Raw genomic sequence first — 23,500 nt, forward strand, 5'->3', positions numbered from 1 at the left:
CATTTATTAAAATAAAAACAAACAAACAAACAAACAAACAAATCCGGGCCTGAAGGAGGCAGGTTCAGCTATGTTGCCTGTGTGCACAAGCCGAGTGCTGGTGAGGGTCCTCAGCTGGATTTTATCGTGAAGAAACACCAGACAAACCCAAACTGAATGACACTGTACAAAAATAAATGGCCTATACTCTTCTGAAATGTCAATATCAATAAACAAAAGGCAGAAAGTAATGTGGCTATCCCACCCAGAAGAAGACTCTTAGAGAGCTCATGCAAAGCGCCATGTATGAGCCTGGGCGGGGACAAATTAACTGTAAAGAACATTATGAGGACAACAGATGAAAGTGGAATGCGGACTGTATCTGTGTCTTTGCCCATAGCGATATGAGTCTGGAGAAGGATAGATATTGTAAACAGTGGTTACTTGAGGAAGAGTGGGGGTTGGCAATGAAAGAAAAAAAAAACACCACAATTTGAAAAAAAAAGCATACAGGATGCAAATAGCATGCAGGATATGATTCCATTTTTGTTAAATGATACGGATGTACGTGTGTAAAATGACTTCTATAAGGATGGCTAACAAAATGTTAAAAGACTATCTTAAGGTGATGGGAATTTGAACAACTTTTACATTTTGTGTATTTGTGTCCAATATATTTTTTCTTTTTTGTAATAAAATAAAAATAATTTTTTTTCTTTTTTGTAATAAAATTTTGTAATAAAATAAAATAAAAATTTTTCAATGCACATGCATTATTTTTATGAAAATACCGGAAAAAAAATATATATTTTAGTGTTAAAAGGCAAGAAAGGCTCACTTGCAGGCAATTACAAGAATATATTTTTTTATTAACATATAATGTGTTATTCATTTCAGGGGTACAGGTCTGTGATTCATCAGTCTAACACAATTCACAGCTCTCACCATAGCACATACCTCCCCAGTGTCCATCACCCGCCACCTCCCTCCCCTTCAGCAGCCCTCAGTTTGTTTCCTGAGATGAAGACTCTTTTATGGTTGTCTCCCTCTGTTTTTGCCTATTATAAGAAAATTTTGGATTATGTTTTTTCTGCATCATCCACTTTTTTCCTATAGTCCTAAGTTTATTACTTTAAACATCTTATGTGTTTTGACCCTTGATGTTCCCAGAGGTGCTGAGCACATGTAAAAATTGCGAGCCAACCCTCTGGGTTGGAAGGGATTAGGGTGTCTGATTTTCTGGAGAATTCTGTTTAATACAGGAGTTTCAGCAGTTACTTCCTGCCATCCTAGAGTTCTCGGAAGAAAGCCCTTTCGGGATGACTTCCAAGTTCTCCTTAGAGGACCTTGTCCCTTTGACCTCCATAGGAAGCACTTCATCCTGGACCGCCCTGGAAGCACTTCATCCTGACCTCAAAAGGTATATAAGATATATAATGTCCTGGATCTGAATGTTCTTTCCTTAAACCATACTTAAGACCATTCTTCCTTTCCGCTACCTGGAGGTAAATTCTGAGAATGACCGAGGTGGGTCTGCGGAATGCTTTGAGCTGCTCGGATGAAAGGACCAAAGCTCTAATCTTGTTAATAACAGAACCTTGTTGTCAGTGGGCCCACTGAGTCAGGTGGAAACAGGGAAAGGCCCACTGGAATCAACGATATCCCCAACAATCCAGGGAGGCCCAGCTTGGTGTTCTGAGTGCCCACGGCAGTGCTGACTAGATCAGCTTCAGAAGGGTTGATCAGGTGTTAAGAAGGTAGAGTAAGGCTCTCAGTTCTCAACTAGCAGCTGCTAGGTTGGTGAGCAAAGGTCAGCTTCCTCACAAACCCCCCGTGCCCCACCCCCTGCAGTGGGGAGCTATGAGGTGGATTCTGCACCACTCCCCAGTGCCCCCTGGAGGATCTGAGCCTCAGTCCCCTGTGCTGGTAACTTGCTTCATAATGCATGCTCTAGAAGCTTCTTCCCCTCTATTTCACTTCACTGTCACCGGTATTTTCTGGAATCCTTTCCTAAGTAAACTACTTGCTCTCGAATCTTGTCAGTTCTAGTCCAACTAGAATCGCCATGTGTTTCCCCCACCATTCCCACTGTCTCAAGTTCCTTGCCCCCTTGGTTCTGCATATCCAAATGGCCACAGCCCCCAGCCGCACTTTGAGCAAAGTCTACTCAGCAGGCAGCTAGTCAGACACAGTATACTCTTTTCATTGTGCAGTGGGCTGGAGTAGAAAGGGTTGGAACCCCACACACGTGCCTGGCTGGAGAATCCTGACTTGGTTACTTACTAGCTATGAGCCCCTGGGCACATCACCCCACTTCTCTGAGCTTGTTTACGCCCCTGTGAAATACTGATAAGAATCCTTGCCTCCTTGGATTGTCCTCTGGATCTAGTGAGCTAAATGTCTCAAGAACCAGGATTCTACCTAATAAAGAAGATACTTCCGAAAAGATAGTTATTTTTATCGCATCAGGAAGAAATTCATTATCGACTTTCTACGTGTCTCCATCTTGTTTCTCAAACAAAAAACCTGCTTCTAACCAACAGAGTATGTCAATTTGATATCGCCCTTGTGTGATTACTTATGTTGTATAAGATTCCATCTTGCTAACAAACTTACTCTGGGGACTCTCCATGCTGGCTTGATGAAGTCAGTGGCCATGTTAGGAAAGGGCACATGACAATGAACTCCAGGTGCCCTCCAGGAGCTGACAGCAGTCTCCAGTGGATAGCCAGAAAAAGCCAGGGTCTTCCATCCTACAGCTGCAAGGAAATGAAATCTGCCAGGCCCTGAGTGAGGAAGCTGACACTTTCCTAGCTGAGCCCCCAGATAAAACACAGCCTTGTCAACACCTTGATGGTAGGTTAAGACCCGAAGCAGAGGACCCTACGTCCCTGGACACCTGACCCATAAAAAGTGTGAGATATTAAACTGTTATTGAGTTTCTTAATTTGTGATAATTTGCAACAATACATTACTAATTCACATGTACCACCCAATGTAACAATTTTCCATAGGTTGCCAGTATTGTTTCATCAATATGGTCATGGTTTTGGAGATGGATGGGCTGGAGTATTTTAAAGCACTTGCAAATACTTTAGTGTCTCTAACAGAGAAGGACTTTTTAAAAGTACAACAGTGATACCAGAAAAACTAAGACTTCACTGAGAACCAAGATAGAAGTCTTTTTAAAGCCAGATAGTTGTTGGAGCTAGTATACTAATTGGACACAGGGAGAAAAGGTATGTTCTATACATTGAGTAAGAATAACATCCCCTTGATCCCATGAGCTAAAGAACAGGTAAGCATATGAGACTTTTCACTTGAAATGTCTAAGCTTTGCTAGTTGTTGTCTTTGTCATTTTAAAATACTGCAGTCACAAAGTACTTAATTGTTCCTATCATATGCTCATAGATCATACAAAACCTAAAATCACTGAATCCCGATTCTGATCGTAGGACCCATACCCCTAACCTGCTCTGGAATGGACCCTTGTGAATTCCACTTTTTCCATAACTCCTTATGACTTCATGTCCCACTATAATTGCCATCCTTACCACTTTTCCCTTACTGCAGGAAGTTCTTTCCAACTGATCCCACCCAGTTCTTTTCTATCTTTGACAAGGCTTACCGAGGCAGCGCTTTTTAAAAAAGGAAATTCTCAGGGCTCTGGGTTCAATCTCATTTCCACCACAGGGGCACTCTGAGATCTCTGGCAAGTAGAGCGTTCTCTAAACTGCACACAGTAGTGCCTCGCAGCGTTGCAGCAAAGATCAGATAAAGAATGTGTGTAACGTGTAAAGTACCCAGCCCCGGGAAGCCACAGCCGCCCCCAACCATTCCCTTTGTTAGTTCGCATCTCCAGTCTCCGAGCACCAGAACGCCCCGCACCGCGCCTCTCCCGCTTTCGTCGCGGGGGATGCAGGGATTTGTAGTTTTTTTGGTCCCTAAATCGTATTTCCTCTCGGAGCCAGTGGGCGAGAGGAAGAACTACACATCCCAGTGGGCGGCGAAAGGAAAGTGGGGCTCGGAAAACCGAGCTTCCCCGCCCGGGCGCCTTTGCTTTCCGCTGCCCACTGGTTGTTCCCACCACGCGAGGGCTCCGGCCCCGCCGCAAACCCAGCGAGCGCGCGAGCGCACGGGCGGATCGGCCGGGATGGTGGGGCGGGGCGGGCAGGGGAGTCGCGGGCTCTAGAGGAGATCGGTCGGTCCCTCTGCTGCCCTGGGCGCTCGCAGGAGAAAAGGGAGCAATAAAGCGAGTAAATCGCGAGCGCCCGTGTCCGAGAAGTGAGAAAGGGCTGGGGAGGCAGCAACCTCCGCAGAGCCTGGCCGCCACGGGCTTGTCCTCCGGGATGGAGGCAGGGATCCGGGGCCGGAGGGGACCCAGACCGCTCCGCTCTCCCCGCGGGAAACCTGGGAAACGTTCGGGCCCCGAGACCCCGGCCCGCAGCCCTCCTCCCAGACTCAGGCCTGCCCCGTACCCCCTCTCCCCATCCCGTCGCCGGGCACCCCTGCCCACTCCCGGGCAGCCCTAGAGCTCCCCGCAAGTCGACCACGCGCCCCGCTGGGGGTTGGAAGAGGACGAGCCGGGGCAGGCCCGGGGAGGGTCACCTCTCCGCGCGGGTTCCTCAGGTCCCCGGGAGCGGCAAGAAGGGCTTTACGTGTAGCAGCGTGAATGTGTGTGTGTGAGTGTGTGTGTGAGTGTGTGTGTGCGCGCGCGCCGAAGCGGCAGCGGCGGCCGGGAATAAACCGGAGAAGCCGGGAGGCGGCGGCCCGAGTCTGCGGGCGAGTGCGCGCCCCGGCCAGCGGGCACCGACCCGAGCCGTCCGCGAGCGATGCCGGCGGGGAGCCCAGCGCCTTCCCCCGGGTAGTGGAGGGGACGGCGCCCGGCCCGCCCGAGGGGCCTGGGGCGGGGACCCCGCGGGGCCGGTGCAGGGCTCCGCGGGCGAAAAGGAGGAGCGGGAGGAGGAGCCGGGCTGGCTCGGCGAGGGCCGCCGCCCACCCGGTTGGGAGGAGGCGGACCCGCTCCGAGCGCCGCGCGCGCGCCGGAGCTGAGCCTTGCAAACAAGTGTCTGTGGCGCTCGCCCCGCGGCCGCGAGACGCCCCCCGCCCCCCCCCCCCCCCGCCCCCGCCCCCGCCCCCGCCCCCGCGGTCCTCCTCGCGCCCCGCCCGGCCCCTATGGGGCAGGAGGGAGCCAGGGATCCGCTGGCCGTGCAGCCCACCAGCCGCCGCCGCGACCCTCTGCCCGGGCGGCCGCGGCAGCCCCGCGCGGGGCCCGCGGTCTGGACTCGGCTGCCAGGCGCGCCGGCGCGGGGTCGCCAAGCGAGCAGCGCCCGGGCTGTCGCCGAGCCCGCTCCTGACAGAAGAACGTGCTCGGTTTCCCCACCCACCCCTGGGAGGGGTTGCCGGTGCCGCGAGCGGCCTCCCAGTTTCCATCGCTCTCTCCTGGGGAGGATCCGCCGCCGGGAGGAAGGATTGGAATAAACCTGGCCGCGGCGCCGAAGTGGCTCCCGAGGAAGCCGGCGCCGGGGCCGCCGCCTCGTGTCCCCTCGGGGCGCAGCGCTCGGGGGTCAACGGGCCGGAGCCGAGGCGCGGCCGGCGGGCCGGGGGCGGCGGGGCCGAGCGAGCGGCGGTGCGAGGGGGCGGGCGCGCGGCGAGCCGGGGACCGGCCGGGCGGCCCCTCGCGCCCCGCGGGGCCCCGGAGCCCCGGTACGCGGGCTGGAAGCGACTGAGGACCGCCGCCGCGGGCTGCAAGCGAGCACCGTCCCTCCCGGAGGGGGACCCGGCTATGACAGCTGGGCTCCCGCAAGGGTTAACCTGGGTGTCCTCGGCAAAGTTGTCGCCGAGCCGGGAGCCGGCGTAGGGGTCGCGGCGCCGCGGCTCGGGGGGCGGCCGGGCGGCCGGCGGCGGTCGTGGCTCGGCGGGGCCCGCGCGGCCGGGGGGCTTCTGGGGGCGTGCGCCCCCCGCCGGCTGCCCTCGTGGATGCCTCCCGGCGGCGGCGGGCCCATGAAAGACTGCGAGTACAGTCAGATCAGCACCCACAGCTCCTCCCCCATGGAGTCGCCCCACAAGAAGAAGAAAATCGCGGCCCGGAGGAAATGGGAGGTTTTCCCGGGAAGAAACAAGTTCTTCTGCAACGGCAGGATCATGATGGCCCGGCAGACGGGCGTCTTCTACCTGACGCTCGTCCTCATCCTGGTCACTAGCGGACTCTTCTTCGCCTTCGAGTAAGTGGCTGCGGAAGCTCCGCGACGCCCCGCTCCCCTCGCCTCCCCCGACCCCTGCCCCTCCTTCCGCTACTTTCGTTTTCTAGAAGCCTTATTTGCTGTACACTGTTATATAATGCAAACCCACTTCTCCCTCTCTTTCTTCGGGAGGTCCGTTTGCTCTTTGGTCCCCAGAGATCAGGCAGCCCTGGGTCGGGCTCTGGGAGGGGAGAGGGGAGAGGGCACGCCGGGAAGGTGTGCCGGCCTCGGTGCTCCCAGGGGTTGGGTGGCACCTCGCAGGTGACTGATTCTTGGTGCTGTCTCAGCTGAGTTTGGAGACGAGCAAGCCATCCCAGATGTAGCCTTGTGTGCGAAGGGAGGATGAGGCAGACTGCTCAGGCAGTCAGGGGTAAATGCAATGACTCCTTCCTCACCAGCATAGGGCATTTTGTTAATCTCATTTACTAAGTCTTATAGGTACCTTAACTACAGAGTGAAGAATCTTGGTTATTTCAGGGTTCCAAGTGTAGGCCACCCGATGTAGCCTGGAAGGATATTTTCATTTTTTGTTCTCCTTAAATGGTCACTCTTGATCAACAATTTACCGTGAGCTTTCCAAACTCTTTGCTTTTAAAAAAAAGTTTCAATAAAAAACGTTGAAAATACACATTTTCCCCTCCCCCCTCCCCCAGTGTTGGGGGAACAGGTGAGAGGAAACTTTCTCAGTCTGTTCAGGAAAAGTATGACACTGCGTGGTAACTTCTGTTTCCGGAACCAGTACTTTGGGACTTTGGGGCTTTTATTTGAAGAAAAGCACATGCAAGTCTTCGCCGTTTTCAGGAAAATCAAGTTGGCCAGTAGCAACTGTCCTCCTGCCAACTAATGAAAGATCTTCTTATTTATGAATAGGTTAGATAAAGTCCTTTAACCACATTCCAGAATCAATTTCAATTGCTTTTATTAGGTCCAACATTTGCAATGTAGCTTCTTATGTAATTGCTGGTATCCTATGTCTGATCAAAGTTGTGGCCACTCCCCCACTACACTCTCCCACCCCCAGAATACATTTATTGGGGTTTTTTTTTTGCGTGTTCCATATCCTGCTTATTATGGGGCATGGTACCCATTCAGTCTCCATCTTCTGTTGCATAGGGTTAATTAAACCTTTGTGTTTATTTACTTTTGTCTCTGGTAAGTCTTAATAGGCTCTTATTTTGCGCCCAGGGTTTGGTATTCCAAATGCTGTGTCAGTCAGAAATGAATGATCTCTTGACAGTGTAATACCTTTCTTGTAAAGCCCTCTGACTCTGAGGGGAAACATTTTGCGTCTGAACATTGTGCTATGATGAACAGGATTGAGTTAGAGCAGGTGAGGAGAGAGATCTCAGAGGTAAGCCATGCAGTGCCCCCAGGCCTCACACACAACCCCTTCCTTTCTGACTAGGTACATTTCCCAGGTCTCTTCCAGAAATTTAACTTTGGGGCACATTTGCAACTAGGGTGGAGCCTGTTGGGGGCCTTGGGGATGGGAGAGGGAGGGTGTGAAACAGCTTTGGCAATGGCAGGAGAAATGTTCTTTCCCTCCTGTGTTGCTCGCCTTGTCCCCTTCCAGAGGCAGCCACTCGTCCTTACAGACCAGGGTCTGAGTCATGATAGGTTCAGGCCCCGAGGTGAGGATGCCATGTGATTGAACACAGATGCCATGCTTCTAATGGTGGCTTCTATGACAGGTGGCCTTCTAGATAGATAGGCTTCACTATGTTCCTAATGTTAAAAAAGTTTTGAACTGATCTGTATTGGCATTTTTGCTCTCTTTTTAGCCATTTTAAGAGTGGGGGAAAAGGGGTTAGTTTTGTGAGCTTCAGCCACAGGTGTGTTTCATCCGGGATGATGAATGTTTCATTTTTTGTGTACACCCAGACCCCCACTGGATGGTTGGAGATCCCCTCTAGTGGTACTTACTGCTATTTTCTTTATTCAAATACTCCTTCGTGCAAACCATCATAAATTCATTTGTGCCTCTTAAGCTCTGTGTATGTTTCTTCCAAGACTTCCCCAAAGTCCTCACTGGTGGGTTGTTAGGGATCCTTCTCTGCATCGGCATTGTGCTAACCAATGGCTGGAGGGATAAACGCGTGTGCTGGGATTTTATTAGCTACCATTGGTAGCTTCAGTTTTAGATAAGCTCTTTGTGTGTGTGTGTGTGTGTGTGTGTGTGTGTGTGTGTGTGTGTGTGTTTGGTCTCCGTGAGTGTTGCTTCAATTAGGCAATTTGAAATTTCAAGAAAATAGGCCAGTCCTGGCCTGATGCCTCAGTTGGGAAAAACCACAGGGCTGTTCAAACTATAGAATATAATGGTTTGGCTAAGAATATTGTCACTGTGTTGCTTTTAAGTTCTTTATCATTGCTAATGACAAAGTGAAATTAAATGACTTCGGCCAAATTAATCTGATAGACTCAGAGAAGCAGTTAGTTCAATTAGAAGCATGCATAGGATATGAAATGCCAACAGCCTAAAAGAGATCAAGAGAAAGTGCCAGTTTTGTCTGCTCACTGCCTGCTTTCCTTCTGCCTGTTCTTTACTTATTTATTGAGCACATACTATGTGTTTGCCTACTTGGATTAATTTCATGTCTAGATAATTTTAATATTAGTAGAGTTCGTGTTCAAATATTAGAGTCCATGTTTCCCCATGGGCGAGTACAACATTTGAAAGGAAGTCACAGGGCTTAGCTTCGGACCTCCTTTTCCTGCAACTCTTCACCTGCCCTTCCTCTCAGTCCCAACCTTGAACAGAGGACAAGGAAGTTCGTGCAAGAGAAAGGGACTTACTTATTAGAGCAGAGCAACAGGTGTTGATACTGCCTCTGACCCTGGGCAAACGGCAGGGCGGGAATGACTGTTCCCCCATGGCAGGTGAAGTGACAGAGGCAGAGAGAAGTGAAATAACCAAGGATCACACACTAACTAGTGGCAGGGCTTCTGACTGCAAAGCCAGTGCCTTTTCTGCCCCCCAGTGCTGCCCTCCCTCCAAGCATAGATTGGTGCTTAAAGGTATGGACTTTGGAAGGACAGATCCCAAGAGTCTAACCAGAAATATAACCCTGGGCACATAATGTGACTTTTCTAAGCCTCGGTTTCCCAGTCTGTTAAATGGGATTAATAATAACTACCTTAAAGTGTTACGAAGATTGGATTAAAAAGTATAGTTAGTGCCGTGTCTCATACATAGTCAATACTCAATGAATAGCACATATCATTAGCGCAAACCTTAGAAGTAGCTTCCCCAGGACTCCCTTTTCTGAGAGCCTTTGAAGTAGGGAGTAAGTGGATTAATTGTATAACAGTGATAGCACGTTGGGCTGGAAAAAAAAATGTGCAACTGTGTAGTTTGCAGTTGAAATAAAGACCTTTGTATGAGTCTGAGACGTGGCTTCACTCTTGCCCCTTCGGAATGGGAGTCCCGGCAAAAGGTCTGGGACCCTGCCTCCCCTTGTCCAGACCTGAGTGGGAGCACTGAGAAGGCCTCCAAGAAGCCGGGACTGGATTTCATTTCCATTTTCAGACCTACCATCTTAGCACCATGAAGACAGGAAAAAAAGCTACTGGAAGCTACACGATGCAACTCTGCTCGTTTGCAAGTAGGGTGGGGCTGTGTATTTTGGGGTACCTTGTGTTCAGCATATGTACTGATATGTACTGATAGAGAGTGCTAGCATTTTGTTAGCCGTATTCGGGATGGAAGGAAGCTGCTCACAGCGCTGTCCACACTTGTCACCGCTCTTCGCAGTTACTGAGGGCCTGGTTCATCTGAGCCTCACAGCGATGTCCTCGTTCTCACGTCCTCAGAAGCACAATTGGAGAAGATCGGTGAGCTTGATCAATTTCTGTGTCTCTTCTTCTCTGTCATACACATACTTACAGCCTGCTCTTGTTTCGGTGTGAAATTTTGAAAAGAAAAAGTCTTTGGTCTCATCTTGGTCATAGTCTCCGATCCAAGAAGGAAATGAACCAGGAGGCCAGGAGCTTCTGTGAGGTGTGGGGAAGCCCATCCTGATCATGGACTTGATGGTCTCCCAGTTCCATGCTGTGGTCACAGACAGTTCAGAGGTGTGACTGGGGCGGAAACCCTTGGGAATGTGGATGCTTTCTTAAATTTCTCATCACTAGAAGTACACTGATTTTTTAAAAAATATGTTTCCTTCTCCTCCTCTCCCTCCCCTTTTCTCCGACCCTCCTTCCCTTTGTTTCTTCTTCCTCCTCCCCCTCCTTCTTTCCTTGGCCGATCCCCTCTGAAATACTTGACTAATTGGTCATGGGGTGATGTTTGCTTTGAAAATGGAACAAGGGCCTGTCCCCCATAAACAAAGGTGCTATTTCTAATAATAATTTCTCCCTTATAGATTGGAAATCCTTTATTATTTAGTAGAAGATGCTACCCTTATAACATAGAAGGACCCTCTCTTTTCTCAACTGTCCTATTCAGAACTGCATCAAGTTTTCCCCCATCAAGAAAACCTCGGGGAGGTGTCCTGTCTTCTAGCCAGATGCTGGTCAAGTGATGCATCATAGAACACTGAGAGGGCATAATGGTACATGATAGTGGATGACCATCAGGATGTTACCCTCAACATTTCCTATTAACCAAGTAACCTTATTATTGACCTCTTGACTTGAGGGCACTAACCCATTCATTTGTGTGCGAGATCAACACATGTATATTTCATGAGCTTAGGGAATGCGTTAGTTTTGCTCACCGTTGTGCTCCAGTACCTAAAGCAGTATCTGTTACATCGCAGGCTCTCTGTGAATATTTGTAGTTTATGGAATAATGGCAATATGGAAACACTCTGAAAAGATAACTTCCTTGTGCTTTAGTTTTTCATCTTGGAAAGCGGTCAACATTAATAAAATTTGTAATTAATAGAGCCTTCTAGAGCACATTTCCCTTAAAAGCTTTGATTATTAGATGTAATTCTTCTGATTTTAGAATCAGGTCTCATCCCCTTTCAAGTGTGTTAATTGAAGCAGAGGAAATAAAAGGTTTTCTTAGTTACTGAGAAACCAGTGACAGAGTTGAGATGTTCACTTGGCTAACTAAGACTTCTTTCAATTTTTTATTTATTTTTTAACTAAATGCTTTAAGCATATGAAGTACTCTGTGATATATAAGAATGGTACCCAACTACCACCAGTACCTGGAATAATTTCACATTTGATGGGTTCTTGACTTTGGATACTTGAATTTATTTAATAAAACTCTTAAGGATTCTGTTGACTCTCAGCTAATGGGAAGTGATACCAAGTTATACGGAAAGGATGCCTGTGGGTGCCTGAAATAGGTAATGATGGTCAATTATTTAATGGGTCATATCTACATAACCTGAAGATTTTTCCTTTGCAGAGCAATGTTGCACGTAATTTATTCATTGCAGAGTTGCTCTGTCTTAGCAAGAGAATTTAAATTAAGTGTTTTAATGAAGTGTGTTCATTTCTTCACAGCTGAGGTTGTTGGGAAAGGGAAAACACTGGTAGTCAACAGATACTTCTAATAAGTTATATCCAGGAATTTGGATCTGATAAAAAAAAAAAATGGCTCAGATAAAGGCTGGGGACCATCTTAATGCTTTTGTTTAGTTCTTTAGTAAATATAAAAGTTGGTCCCAATTCATACTAATTTTTATAAACTGGATGATCTACCTCCTCAATTTCTGCCCTTTAAAAAATGTAAAAAAAAAAAAAAAAAAAAAGAAACCCAAATGTAATATTAGACTCATGCAGAAGAGTCTGTGTACCAGACATGCAAGTTTGGAAATAAACTACTGTAAAGAGTGCCTGTGGAGCTACCACTCAACTCTGGAACTACCTGGATATGGGGGCTTTGAGTCTACTCACACCCTCTGGGTTTCAGCTCTGATCCATCTCCCTGCCCCTCCCTGAGATCTTCAACACTTGTGTTCAGCAATTATTAATGTTTGCCTCTTTTCCCTCTAGGTTTCTTCTTCTTCTTCTTTTTTTTTTTTTTTTTTAAAGATTTTATTTATTTTTTTGACAGAGATCACAAGTAGGCAGAGAGGCAGGCAGAGAGAGAGGAGGAAACAGGTTCCCCGCTGAGCAGAGACCCCGATGCGGGGCTCGATCCCAGAACCCTGAGATCATGACCTGAACCGAAGGCAGAGGCTTAACCCACTGAGCCACCCAGGTGCCCCTTCCCTCTAGGTTTCTTAATGTATGCATTCCCAAACAGTAGATTGTTTCTATATAAAAAACATAAAGAAAACATTCTTATATATATAAAGAAGTAAAGGAATCTTTTGTAGAAACAAAAAAAAACCCCACAACAAACAACCCCAGCCTCCATCTCTGTCCCTTTCCCTCCCTCTGTCTGGACTGTCAAAGAGTAAACTGCAGACACCATGTCCTTTTATATCCAAAATTTTCAGCATTTAATTCTTAAGAAGAAGACATTCTCTTATGTAAGCACCGTATCATTAAACCTTGAACAATACAAGTGTGAGCTGTGTGGGTCCATTTAAGTATGGATTTTTTTATAGTACAGTACTGTGAATGTATTTGCTCTTCCTTATGGTTTTCTTCCTTTTTTTTTTTTTTTTTTAAAGATTTTATTTCTTTATTTGACAGACAGAGATCACAAGTAGGCAGAGAAGCAGGCAGAGAGAGAGGGGGAAGCAGGATCCCCACTGAGCAGAGAACCCAATGTGGGGCTCGATCCCAGGACCCTGAGATCAGGACCTGAGCCGAAGGCAGAGGCTTAGCCCACTGAGCCCCCAGGTGCCCCTCTTTCTTTTTTTTTTTTTTTCAAGATTTTATTTATTTGACAGAGAGAGACACAGCGAGAGAGGGAACACAGGGAACACAAACAGGGGAGTAGGAGAGGGAAAAGCAGTTTTCCTGCAGAGTGGGGAACCTGATGTCGGACTTGATCCCAGGACTCTGGGATCATGACCTGAGCCAAAGACAAATGCTTAATGACTGAGCCACCCCGGCACCCTCCTTATGGTTTTCTTAATAACATTTTCTTTTTTCTAGCTTACTTTATTGTGGGAATACAGTGTGTAATACATGTAACACACAAAATATGTATTTGGACTATTTATTTTATCTGTAAGGCTGCTGGTCAGTAGGCTATTAGTAGTTAAAGATTTTGAAGGTGTTGAAAGTTATACACCAATTTTCAACTGATGGAGTGGGGGTGGAGTGGGGCTGGCATCCAACCACGTTTTGTTCAAGAGTCAGCTATGATAATATCAATTTCAGTAAATTTAATGTGGCTACAACAGTCCATATTTAAATTTTACTACATTTAAGTTTATGATCTTGGTATTTGTTTTGTGCTTATCTAATATATATTATTTCTCATTTCTCCTTCTACCTTCATTTAGATGAACTGCATATTTTTAATATACCATTTTATTTTTTAAAAAATATTTAAACTATTTCTTTGTATTTTTTTAATAGTTATTTAAGAGATCAGAATATGCATCTTTACCCTGTGATAGTCTACCTCCAAATAGTGATACTATATTTCACAAATAATGTAGAAAAACTAAAACATTATAATTCTACTTACTTCTCCTACCCTTTATAACTCTGTTGTCATATATTATATACTGTGTGTGTGCTATAAACCCATTAATGTTACTGCTTTAAAACTATCAATAGTATGTAAGAGAAACATAAATACATATATCTATATGAAACAAAGATAATTTAAAGTAAAATATATGCCCATATGTAAAAGCTAAAATAATACATTTATACATGTATAAAATAGAGACTATTTTAAATGAGATTTTATATTTATATTTACGTATTTACTATTTCTAGTACTATTTATTTCTTCCATCTCTATCATTTCGCTTTGGCAAAAGTACTTTTAGCATTTCTTGATGCAGGTCTGCTGGTGACAAGTTCTTTTAGATTTTGCTTTTTCTGAAAATGGTTGCCTTCATTTTTTAAAAGATAGAAGATATTTTCACTGGATAGGATAATGGCCCATTGTCTTCTGTTCTCTTGTTTCTGATGAGAAGTTAATTTTTTTTTTTTTTTTTTAGCATTTTCCCCTGTGGCATGATAGGTGAGTTTTTCCCCAGTTGATTTTTCTGTTAATCTTTTGTTTTTAACAGCTGAACTACAACATGCCCTGGTGTAGTTTTCTTTCTACTTACATGACTCAGGGTTTGCTAAGACTTCTGGGATCTGTGGGTTGATATCTTTCATCAGTTTTAGAGCTTCTTCATCCATTATTTCTTCAGTTATTTCTTTTCTCTGTCTCTTGTCCCATTTTTTTAATACTCTATGTGTGTATATGTGTGTATGTGTGTGCATATGCTTCAATTTCAATAATTCCTCTTGGTCTGACTTTATATTTAGTGATTCTTACTTCTGCTGTGTTAAAACATCTATGATGTCAGGCACCTGGGTGGCTCAGATGGTTAAGCCTCTGCCTTTGGCTCTAGGCATGATTGCAGGGTCCTGGGATTGAGTTCCACATTGGGCTCCCTCCTCATTGGGAAGCCTGTTTCTCCCTCCACCTCTCTCTCTCTCTCTCTGTCTCTCATGAATAAATAAATAAAATCTTTTTTAAAAAATCTGTGAAATTTTTTAAAAATTTTGAGCATTTCTACATTTAAAAAACAGCTTTTTATATAATTAAAACAATAATTTCTATTCTTCTGAAATTCTCCATCCATTCATGTCCATATTTTCCACTGGATCCCTTAACATATTTTCTTGTAGTTTTTTTTAGTTTATTATTTTATTATTTTTTAAAGATTTTATTTATTTATTTGACAGAGACAGTGAGAGAGGGAACACAAGCAGGGGGAGTGGGAGAGGGAGAAGCAGTCTTCCTGCTGAGCAGGTAGCCTGATGCAGGGCTTGATCCCAGGACTCCGGGACCATGACCTGAGCTGAAGGCAGGCACTTAACGACCGAGCCATCCTGGTGCCCCGTAGTTATTTTAAACTCCCAGCCTAATGATTCCAACAGCTGTATCATTTCTGGGTATACTTCTTTTGGCTATTTCTTCTCTTGCCTGTGGGTTGTATTTTCTCTCTTCTTTGTGTGTCTCATAATTTTTGATCGCATGTCAGATATTGTGTGTAAAAGAATTGTAGAGGATGCAGCAATTTAAAAGTGTGTGCCCTTTATCAGGTCACTGGTGTGTGTGCTGAGTCAGTTTAATCTGTTATTGAAATGGGTATGGTCTTTTCTGAAGCTTTAGTTAGACCTGTTTCCTCATTGAGTTCAAATGTTTCAAGGGCAGAGACTTTTCCTTTAGCAGGAATTGGGATTTGAATTCTTAAGATTTCTTTATGCTTCATAGCCCAGCACCAGCTTACCCAACTGTGGAAGTTTTCTGAGCCAGTCCATTAGCATTTTGGGTTACTGGGGAGTTTTCTTTGCTTTTAGCCCTGTCCCAGCCTTCTTGATCTCAGCCCATCTCTCTTGGTCTAGATGTCTGGCCTCAGCTTTTGGAGAGCTGCTGAAGTGCCTAGGATGAAGACCTGAAGCACATTAGGGAGATTTTTTTCAGTTTGAATGCTCTGACCCTTCCCTTAGCCTTGGGAAGGTCTCAGAGTCCCCAGGGCAGTTGCTTATGAACTCTCCTGCTCTACCCCCAGCCTTTGGTGTATTCTTGCTGTCTTTTTGGTAAGGATCTATGGGAAAGAGTTGGCTGGTGGTGCAGATTGGCTGGTGGTGCAGACTTACTCTGTGGCTTAGGCTCTTTGTATTCTTACCCATGCAACCACCCATATAGCCATTAAAATTGCCTAAAAATTTTCCTGTTTTCTCCTGACTCCTGGATATGGTGTATTCCTGTTCCTCCTGAGACTTCACTAGGAATGAGAGGAGCTGTTGGCCTTTTATCTTTTGGGAAGGGCTCAATGCATTTAAACTTCTTTGCATCCTCAGCTCCCTGATATATTTTTTTAAAAAACTGCTTTGTAGCTAATCTGGCTTGTTCTCATTGTCAGAGTGGGAGTGATTGCTCTTACAATTTTCAACTTGTATTTTTCTAACTTAATGTGTTCCTCAGATCCATGTATGTTGTTGCATATATATATAATTAACTTTTATTGCTATAATATTTTGTTTGTATAAATACACTAAATTTATTCTTCATACTATTTCTAATCTTTCTTTTTTGGACTTCTTGCTGATTCTTGGCATTTACTATCATTTTAAGGGGTAGAATATGCAAGGCTGCCTCTTCATAGGTTTTGATTTAAGTGTGTCCTGGCAATGACTATGACATCTCGGTTCAAATGCTTAGGCCTGGGTAACAGAATTTAGCATGAGATTCAGTCTGTTATGCTTTTATATGATGGTGAATTAGTTTTCAAAAGATAAATCATAACTATCATCTAATCATTGAAGTTACATACAATTAAGAGTAAGGTTTATGGAACTATATGTCCTTATCATAAGTGAGATACTTTATCACAAATCTTCATCTGTTTAATTTGATGCTAGTTTTTCATTGATTTTTTTTAAAAAAGCTTAACTTTTTATCCCCCACTTATAATACTTTGAGTGTGGAGTCTCTTCTCTGATCCCATGCTAGCTTAGATACAAACCCCCAGGTACTTGTAATGGTCATGAAGGTTTGTTACTGACCTTTTCTCATGTAGCTGGCTTTGGGTGAAAGTCCTGATAGAAGGGATTTATGATTGAACCAGCCAGCCCTCAGCTCTTGTAGACTCTTCAGACTCTGGTCATCTACATGAGAAAGAAAATCTCTTCCTCTGACATGAGCAGTCCCAGAATAAAGGAGACGTGTCAGGTCTCTGTGTGTGTATTTTTTCCCCCCCGACTCCATTCTTCTAATCTGTAGAAGCTGTGCTCTCCTTAATTTAGGCCTATTTTTGCCTCTACTTCCTTGACCCTTCACAGCTGGGAGCCAATACACCATTGGAATAGGCTTCCCTGTCTCCCTCTAGAGATTTTTGAGGTAGACTTTCTTTCAACTGTAATGAGACCTTTTCATTTTAGAATATTTTAAGCACATCTGGACAGAGCACACCATTTTTAAAAATAGGAATGCAGTAATTTCCATATATCCTCAAACGGAGTTTTAAAAATTGCTGGCCATCCGGGGCTGGCCAGCTGTATGTGGTTTGCCTTGAGGTAGTCTTATCCGTGGAGGAATGGCTGTCTAACTCACTTGGGAAAGGATTTAAGCTCCCTAAGTCTGGTATCTTTGCAGGCACTTCTCAAGAATACAGAGAAAAAGCTTATTTTAACACAATACCCTGGAGTCTATTAGAGGTGTCAGTTCTACTTGCTGAGATGAGAAATTATTGCCTCCCTCGTACAGATAGTAAAAATAAAATGGGTCCCCAAAATGTGCGTTCCTGATTACTTTCTTGACAGAATCTGATATCCTTCTTTCTTGTTTTTATTTTTCCTTTCTCTCAGTGCTGTAGGTGTTTGTGACTACTTTCTCTTTACTGTTTATTTTATTTATTTGACACAGAGAGCATGCTCAAGAGAGCACAAGCTGGGGGAGCAGCAGAGGGAGAGGGAGAACCAGGTTACCTGCTGAGCAGGGAGCCTGACATGGGGCTCTATCCCAGGACCCTGGGATTGTGACCTGAGTGGTAGGCAGGCGCTTAACTGACCGGGCCACCCAAGTGTCCCTACTGTCTCTTTACATGAAACTTCTACTTCCTATAGTTTCTAGGATGGTCATCTGCTTCCACTTTCTTTTTCTTTTTCTCCTGTATTATATCTCATTTCCTGCTTGCCCTGAATTCACTTTGCTCATTCCTCTTCTCCCTTTCTTCCTCTCTCGAGCAAGTCTGAATCATCTTGGTGATCACTCTTGCCTCTTCCAAGGTGACTTTTCATCTCTTGCTCTCTTTCTCCTTGCTTAGAGCACTTGTCTTCTAGTCGTAAATTACTCCTGTCTGTGGAGATCTCTTACCCAGGTGTCCTCTGCTGCCCAGGGAGCAAGGTATTGAGCCCCACATGTGCTGTTCCTGGATTCACCACTGTGAGTGAAGAGAACCCCTCCCTGGTCCCCCCAGCACTGCAGTTTCCCCTTTTCTCACGTACTTGAGTCCTTCTTCCTCTACTGATCCTTTCCTTTAATGTCTCTTAGGCTGTACTCTTCTTCTCTTTCCATACTGATGTGGTGGTTTTCAAACATATTCATAACATCTTAAATTCTCTTTCCATTAAGAAATGGAGTCTAATTCTTTACCCTTTGAATATGAGTCTGCCTTAATACTCTGTTCTAAAGAACAGAACATGGCAGAAGTGGTGCTGTGTAATTTCTGAGGCTAGGTTAGACATGTGATGAAACTTTTATCTAGGGCATGATTTCTCTCTCTCTCACTTGGGACATGTACCTTTAGAGCTCTGAGCTACCATGTGAGAAGTCTAGCTACATCACATAGAGACTCCCCGTAGTACAGAGACCACATGGAGTGAGTCTGGACCATAGAGAGGTGCCCATGGATCCCCCAGCTCTTCCCACCCAGCTGTTTGAGTCTTCCTGGCACAGCAGCAGACATGCAAGCTAGTTAACCTTCATAAGATTCCGTTCCCCCTCTTCCCCTGGTCTTTGAGCCACCCCAGCGGAAGCCAATGGAGCAGACATGAACTATTCCCACCATGTTCTCTCCACAGTGAGGATTTGTGAATGAACAATGTTGTTGTTTTAAGCCACTACGTTTTTGGGAGGTTTATTACACTGGAAAACTTAACTTTCAGAAATTCTCAAATGAAGTGTTTAGACTGCTCTGGAATATGCAGCAATAAATGTGCCAATAATACTAAAGTTATAGTGCTGTCACTTGAGAAGGAAGAAAATTTTTTCTGGTAACATCAAGGTTAGCTTTTCTCACTCACTGCTTCCATTCCAACGTGTCCTTGAGTAGGAGAGAGAGGAGTTGCTGTTCAATAATGTATCCACAATTGTGCCAAACCCTGGGTCTCCCTTGGGAGAGGTGTTTGTGTTGGTAAAGTAGTTTGAGTTCAGTGGTGTAGGTCCTCACCAGCCCATGCCTGGACCACAGTCCCAGCCTTCTTTCTCGAATTTTCTTCCATGCTGTGCTTGTTACGTTTGTAGTGATAGACTTACACTCCCATTGCATGGAAAAGTAAATCCACACAGAGGTGTTGAAATCAATTGTTCAAGACCTTTCTATTTTTCTCACAACTATTAAGCTAGATGACAATCTCTGTATTCTTTGAGATCTCTGTGTAGAGTTATCCATCTGTTGATTCTGGAAAGGGCTGAATGTGGAAACATGACCCAAGTGGGGATGCCTCTTCAATAGTGCGGTGTGCTAGGATGCTCATTCTTCCTGGGATATTGAGACCATGAACCTGGCTTACCAATCTGCCATACCTTGGACCCACTGAGGCCTTTCTGGTAACAGCCTGTGGTTACTTTGGGTCTGCTGAGCTATGCTTTCCCAGAAGTGGGCAGCTAGAAGGCTAGCGACTCCCAGTGATCTGATCTTTCCTGCAGGCCTCAGATTTGCATAATTGATGCACTTTATCATCTTGAATGGTACTATTTTGGGGTCTTTTAATGCCATGAATTTCCCATACACACATTCTTGATGACAGATAAGAACGTTGTGGACATATAAGCCAAAGTCAAGTTAAATTCTGCAGCTATATATGGCTTATTTGTCTTTCTGACGAGGGAGAAAAATCTTTTGCTTGGCTCTTAGACTTACTAACTCAGATAAATTTTCCTGCTCCTCTGTAAGATAGCAATCCATGCAAATCAAATGCCAGAATGGTCCCTACGTAAATGCAAGTGGTGCTTACAACTCTAGGAGATGTGCGGGTTTGTGTTTCTGTTTCTATTCCATTAGCTTTATGCATGTTTTATGCAGATATTTCAAAAGGTACCATCTTGGATTTATTTTTATTTATTCATTTTTAAAGATGCATTCATTTATTTGAGAGAGAGCATGTGCACGGGGGAGGGCAGAGGGAGAGAATCTTCCACCTGACTCCCTGCTGAGCGCGGAGCAGGGAGCCTGACCTGGGGCTCGAGCTCAGGACCCAGGAGATCATGACCTGAGCCAAAACCAAGAGTGATGCTCAACCGACTGAGCTGTCCAGGTGCCCCAAAAAGAATGGTCTTGTCTTGTACAGATAAAGAGCTACTGAAAGTTAGAGAAGCCTACTCTTTGTCATTAAATTATTCTTTAATCTGGATTAACATTGAGTAAGATTGTGTACAGGAATTATTTCTTCTCTGGCTCACAACAAAAAAAAATAAAGGTGAGAAGTATTATTTTTAAGCTATATGTCTTTACTGAGCTAGAAAACGATTAGCATTCTATTTTTTATTTAAGAGTTGAGGTGGCAACCAATGAAGGGTGCCATTCATTCCTTCCTCTTGGCTGTGGATGGTTATAGTGATACAAGAAATGGTGGGTTTGTTCTCTAGAACATGAGCTTAATATTCTTGACTCTAAAGAGGATGTGAGCTTTTGGGCTTGGTCTGATCACCCATAGTTGACCCTAGTTGGTATTTTCGAGGAAGATCTCAAGCTTTCCTGAATGCAAGCCCTGATCATGCATAATAGGGAGATTGAAAGTGTAGATATATACAGAATTGTTTTCCTGTCTCCTCATTCTTTCTTTCCTCTGGATAAGTTTTCTATTGCTGCCATAAGGGATTGCCACATACTTTGTGACTTAAAATCACACACATTCATGATCTGATCTACAATTCTGTAGATTAGAAAAGTGGGACATTGGTCCCCCAGAAGGGGCAGGACCTTGGGCCGGATGTCTTTCTCCAGTTACAGATGGCCTTCTGAGAGGGGCTTGGCTGGAAGCGGACCGATGCCAGGATTCCAGCAGCTGGCTGGGGGAGCAAATGCTTCTGTCCTAAAAGAACAGACAGTGGGGTGGAGGTGGGGCGGGGGGCGGGTAATCTGTATGGCCAATGACAGGCTCCACCGCAGGCAGTTTGTGGCGGGGAGAGGGAATCCAGCCGGGCAGGCCACAGATGGGATCAAGGTGGCCCCAGTGACCTGAAGGTGTCAGGCAGCTCTCCAGCTCTGGAGAGCCACAGAACAGAGCCTCAGGGACCTGAGGCATCCAGGGCGGGGATGTGCTGCTGGGAGTGGACACAGTGTGAAGCTGGAGCAGCAGGCCACGGGCAGGAGAGAGTCCCTCCCTGACCCCGGCTCTGTCCCCTCCGGGTCTGCATCTTAGGGCCTGCCAAGCCAGCCTGCATTTGTGTGGAGGAAGGGGAAGGCAAGGCTGGGATTCAGGCTGAACCTGACCTTTCACTAAATTTTCTTCTCGGTGTGAGATAGATCTTTGTCGTCTGAAGATTTTTTTAAAATTTAAATTCATTTAGCCAAGGGGTGCCTGGGTGGCTCAGTGGGCTTAGCCTCTGCCTTCGGCTCAGGTCATGATCTCAGGGTTCTGGGATCAAGCCCCGCCATGGGGCTCTTTGCTCAGCAGGGAGCCTGCTTCCCAACCCCCTCTCTCTGTCTGCCCCTCTGCCTACTTGTGATCTCTCTCTCTCTGTCAAATAAATAGATAAAATTAAAAAAAAATTCATTTAACCAACATATAGTACATGATTAATTTCAGATGTAGTATTCAATAATTCATCAGTTGCATGTAACACCCGGTGCTCATCACATCCCGTGCCTCCTTCATGCCCATCACCTGGTTAGCCCAGCCCACCGCCCCCCTCCCCTCCAGTGACCCTCAGTTTGTTTCCCAGAGTTAAGAGTCTCCTGTGGTTTTTCTTCCTCTCTGATGACTTCCCATTCAGTTTGCCCTTCCCTCCCCCATGATCCTCTGTGCTGTTTCCTATAGTCCACATAGGAGTGAAATTGTATGATAATTCTTCCTCTGAAGGACTTTCTCGCTCAGAATAGTACCCTCCAGTTCCATCCATGATGGTGTAAATGGTTAAAGAAGATGTGGGATACACACACACATACAGACACACTCACAATGGAATATTACTCAGCCATCAGAAAGGATGAATGCTTACTGAAGGAGATTTTATAATTGTCATTATTTTCTTCCCTGTCTTCACCAAAGAGAATATGGGAGTAATTAGTGATGCTCTAGAAAAAGCTTAAAGAAGCACTCTCTCTTCTGAATCAGAGGGGAAACTATGGAGATGTTTTATAGGAAACCAGTAGGTTGTATCAAATGGAAGTATTTCTTCTGTGTTTTAGAAGAAATATTGTCATTATTATTTATTTTCCTTTTCTTTTTTTTGTTTTTTTTTTGTTTTTTTGTTAGGGAAAGCCATTCTCTAGTCCTAATGGTTCTTCTACCAGTAAGGCTGCTCTTGGCAGCAACGCTGACTAGCACAGGGGAAGGGGAAGAGTTTGGCTATGCGTGTGGTAGACATGGAGGGCCTCCTTCGTTCCAGAATCTCTGTAGTCCGTTCAGTTCATTCAGCCTCTGGAGAAAAGTGGTTTTACTTGAAGCATCTGGTGGACTACATTGGTCAACGCAAGGAAGAAATCTACCGACCGAGGCGATGTTCTGGAGAGACGCTGAGATGTCTGCTTCCAGACTGCTTGATCAGACTGCGCTTTCCTGATGCCCGCACTTAGACTGAGAGGAAATGCCATCCTTCCGAATGGGGGGACTCCATCCTGTCCCTTTAGGTCATTTGTTTTTTCCAACACTTTCCCCATATCTTTCTTCATGAGATTTTCACTCTTCTTTTACTTCTGCTAATATTTCTTTACTCGAGGAGTATCTGTTGAGTATTTACCACGTGCCAAACACAAGGGGCCCCGTCCGGAGGATTGTATGCATATCACGTGGTGACCCGTGCTGTGAAATTGAGGGGCTGTGCTCTGCTGTCAGGGCCCAGGTCAATATTTTCTGAGCCTCTGAATAAGCACCGGGCCATGAGATAAGAAATAAAGGTGTTTGTAGCATCTGTGAGAAGTATTTGCACGTAAATGCCTTTTCTTCAGACAGGTGGAGAGCTCTTCGTAACTTGTGCCTTTTTCCCTCTTAAGATTCTTGTTTCAAAGGTACAAAAGCAGTTTTTGTTATTATCATTCCTATGGACTCCCCAGAAGGTTAATGGTTTTGTGAAGAAGAAAGATCTGGAACCGGAAACTGCCTTCCACGCTCTTCCTGCTCCGGGAACCGGGCTTCTCTGCTGGGCGGAAGCCAACCCAGACACTAGCTCTCCCCACGTACATTTTTTTGCATGATGCAGCTTTCCTTGAGGCTGTGCCTGATCTTCCCCATGCTTTGTGGACCCCCTCCCAGGGCCCTGATCACGATGCCCACACTGTGCCCACCGTAGGCGCAG

General features: G+C 45.5%; 2 protein-coding genes across 3 annotated transcripts in view; one reads left to right on the forward strand and one right to left on the reverse strand.

Moving 5' to 3' along the window:
* Positions 1 to 3,638: 3,638 nt before the first annotated feature.
* Positions 3,639 to 4,581, reverse strand: LOC132018733 (uncharacterized; the record flags this gene model as incomplete). Its single annotated transcript, XM_059401596.1, is given in 2 exon segments — positions 3,639 to 3,926; positions 3,928 to 4,581. Coding segments are annotated over 2 exon segments (942 nt in total), but the record flags the coding sequence as incomplete, so codon positions are not given.
* Positions 4,582 to 5,630: 1,049 nt separating this feature from the next.
* ZDHHC14 (zinc finger DHHC-type palmitoyltransferase 14) overlaps positions 5,631 to 23,500 on the forward strand; it is a 266,729-nt gene continuing 248,859 nt past the window's right edge. For both annotated transcript variants that reach the window (XM_059401334.1, XM_059401336.1), the window contains exon 1: positions 5,631 to 6,204. In XM_059401334.1, coding sequence (XP_059257317.1) covers positions 5,960 to 6,204 — 245 coding nt within the window. In that variant the 5' untranslated portion in view covers positions 5,631 to 5,959. The remainder of the gene's footprint in view (positions 6,205 to 23,500) is intronic.

The sequence above is a fragment of the Mustela nigripes genome, chromosome 5 (assembly GCF_022355385.1).
Source record: "Mustela nigripes isolate SB6536 chromosome 5, MUSNIG.SB6536, whole genome shotgun sequence".
In the NCBI taxonomy this organism is placed as follows: Eukaryota; Metazoa; Chordata; class Mammalia; order Carnivora; family Mustelidae; genus Mustela; species Mustela nigripes.